At 44.1% G+C, this 3,380-nt stretch overlaps 1 protein-coding gene across 1 annotated transcript; it reads left to right on the forward strand.

Moving 5' to 3' along the window:
• The first annotated feature begins 1,182 nt into the window (after positions 1-1,182).
• On the forward strand, positions 1,183-3,380 carry LOC144701107 (putative inositol oxygenase). The gene is made up of 9 exons (XM_078572814.1): positions 1,183-1,324; positions 1,401-1,558; positions 1,665-1,869; positions 1,947-2,059; positions 2,375-2,497; positions 2,587-2,656; positions 2,729-2,807; positions 2,886-2,967; positions 3,053-3,380. The coding sequence occupies exons 1-9, from the start codon at positions 1,294-1,296 to the stop codon at positions 3,077-3,079; spliced, it is 888 nt and encodes a 295-aa protein (XP_078428940.1). The 5' UTR covers positions 1,183-1,293; the 3' UTR covers positions 3,080-3,380.

A 3,380-nucleotide genomic window follows, 5' to 3' on the forward strand; every position in this document is an offset into this window, starting at 1 on the left:
TACTATCATGAGATTAGTACTATTTAAACTGTATCATGAGGGCATTCATTCTCCTAGTGTTATGGACGCCAATGAAAATGCGGAATTCAAGAGAGATCAGATTGAATTCCGTTGAAACTACAGAGTGGCAATCTCCCAGCAATGGAGATATGCCGATTTATTTGAATCAACATTACAGTTTAATGAACCCTCTAAGATATTTTTTATTAATAAAATTATTATCCCTCGTTCAAAAGTAAGAAAAATGACTCTATATTCAGTAAGGTTAAGGCCTTGGGGACTTCACCAAGGTCTTGGGTTAGGATTTAGCCTCCCGCCAACTTGACATGCAAACATATGCTTTTGATAGAGACAATATTTTAAACCTACTTTAAGTCGATGGGTTAACTTCACTTTCAATTGGAGATCACCTATTTTAAAACCTGTGATATGTAGTTTGTGATGTGTGCAACGGCACCAGAATTAACCCATCGACTTTATTATGGAACATAAGCTAGATATATTTGTGTAATTTGGCAAATAATCCTTTCCTCTACATTATTCGAGGACGTTTTTACATCCATTTAGGGAGTGAAGCATAACCTTTCAATGGATGCTTTAGCTTTTTCCTTTTTTCCTAATACATACGTAGAAGATAAGACAATTTAGAGCCGCTAGACCCATGAGAGGTAGTAACGTGTAGGATCAGGACAAAAAAAAATGTATTTTACCCATTTTGCATTGACTCAGCATCACTCTCCTCGATAGGATAGCTATACTTTGGTTCTTGCAAGTCCATATACCCAACCTGTAAAACTAGCGCTACCTTCCAAAGGAGATAATGAACTCCAGTAAAACAGTTGTGTTTAGCTGGTCGGCAGGAAAAGATAACTGCTGCAGAGTCCGATCAAATCTTTCGGCCCGGCGGATAAAACCACAACTCCAAAATAAAACACTTTAGCCCATATACTCTCTTCTCCACCGTCACCTTGACTATGAAACAGAGATGGACAAAAGATCAAAGATAACGTCTATTTTAAGGAAATATCCGGCGCCGCCGCACCATCCTGATAAGGAACGGCGCAGCTGGAGTGCAATTTCGGAGCCGTTCATCGATCACGGCCGAGTCGGCTTTGACGGGGTGACACGCAACGAAGGCATGGGCGGTAGGATGATCCACGACGGTACTGAGTCAGCCATGTTTGATGGGTTAACTTGATTGGGCCGTCTCCACTGCTATAAATAACCTTCGTTTCTTTGTGAAAGCCCTCGAGCGATTTCCGGGTCTGTTCTCCTCGTTCCTGTCGCGGGACGATGACGATCCTCCTTGACCAGCCACAGATTGGTAAGCTCTGATCGCGATAATCTTCTCTTCTTGCGATGTTATGATGCAGAATTATGAGGGATATCTGTGCATGCAGCCTCTCAGGGGGGAGAGCTGGAGCTCAATGATGGGTTCGCAGTGCCGGAGACCAACGCCTTCGGGCAGACATTCAGAGACTACGAGGCGGAGTCGCAGAGGAGGGAGACGGTGGAGGAATTCTACCGACTGAACCACACTCATCAGACCGTAGACTTTGTGGGTGATCTAGGCCTCTTCTTCTTGTTCTTCTTGTTCTTGTTTTTGTTCTTCTTGTTCTTCTTCTTCTTCTTTCGGTGAGCTTCTTTTCATGGTGGCGGCGCAGGTAAAGCGGATGAGGAACGAGTATGGGAAACTTGATCGTGTGGAGATGAGCGTGTGGGAGTGTTGCGAGCTGCTTGACGAGTTTGTGGACGAGAGCGATCCAGACTTGGATGAGCCGCAGATCGAGCACTTGCTGCAGACGGCGGAGGCCATCAGGAAGGACTACCCCGACGAGGATTGGCTCCACCTGACAGGGCTTATTCATGGTGACTTTCCTTGCCCATGCGCCTCAACTCTTCCTTTATCACTCCTGATCTGGGCATCTTCCTCATTCAACGACCAGATCTGGGCAAAGTCCTCCTCCACCCTTCCTTCGGGCAGCTTCCTCAATGGGCTGTCGTGGGTGACACCTTCCCTGTTGGCTGCGCCTTCAATAAATCCAATGTCCATCACAAGGTCCCTTTTCCTCTTCCTCAATCATCATCATTGCCATCATTATCTTCTTCTTCATATTCATGCCCATCTACTTCTTCTTCTTTATATTCATCTTCATCATCATTTTCTTTTACTTGATATTCATCTTCATCCGCTTCTTCTTAATATTCATCATCGTAACCATCATCATCGTCGTAGTCGTCCTCGTGCTGCCGCTGCTGCTGCTGCTTCATCTTCTTCTTCTTCCTTGTCATTATCATCATGATCATCTTCGTCTCAGTCATCATCATCATCATCAAAATCAGGGGCTGAGCTTCTTGGACGACTCTAATGCAGTACTTCAAGGAAAATCCAGACAGCGTCGAGCCGAAGTATAACACAAAGCTAGGAATATATGAGGAGGGCTGCGGACTCGACAAAGTTCTTCTATCGTGGGGTCATGACGATTACATGTACTTGGTCAGTCTTCTCACCCAGATTGCGGTCGCCCAGAGTTCCTCCAATTATATGTACAAACTTCCAATTAGCCATTTCATTCTGAGTCTCAGGTGGCGAAAGAGAACAAGACGACTCTTCCTTCCGCCGCACTGTTCATCATCCGTTACCACTCTTTCTACCGTGAGCTTCTTCTTTCCTTCTTTGCCAACACCCTAAGTTTAGCACCCAGCTAAAAAAATGGAAAAATTGCAGCTTTACACCGATGTGGAGCATACTCCTTCCTGATGAACGAAGAGGATAAGAAGAACCTCGAATGGTTGAGGATATTCAAGTGAGCGGTTCTTTGAGAACGCTCTAATAGAAAATCCCGGTCTGAACGCTAACACTAGCACTATCATCATGATTTCAGTACGTACGATCTCTACAGCAAGAGCAAGGTCAAGATAGACGTTGAGAGAGTGAAGCCATATTATCTTTCGCTAATTGAGAAGGTGGGTTATCGTTGAATTGATCAAAGATAACCGCCAGGGATAGTTCATCTGACTCTTGTCTCTCGTTCTTGTTTTTTCCATACAGTACTTCCCTGCGAAGCTGAAATGGTGAAAGGGATCAGCCTTCTGTTATCTTCTATCTTTAAGACTGCAATCGGTTCTTGTCGTTGGCTGATTCAACCTCAACGGTTTCCTTGCTGTATTATGTTTCATACTGGCCGATCACAAAGAACAAGATAGAAGCAAAAAAATCTTTAAAAAGTTGCGGCGTGAGTTACTATTTCGATGTGCATCAAATGCCAGAAGAAGAATGATTATTTGTCTGTGAGCAAGTCCTTAAAGAAAGAGCATATTAAGGGGGTTTTCCCACTATTTGGTGATTAATGCGACCGGTAATTCTAATTGTTTTGGCT

This window comes from Wolffia australiana, chromosome 3 (genome assembly GCF_029677425.1).
Source record: "Wolffia australiana isolate 7733 chromosome 3, ASM2967742v1".
NCBI lineage: Eukaryota > Viridiplantae > Streptophyta > Magnoliopsida > Alismatales > Araceae > Wolffia > Wolffia australiana.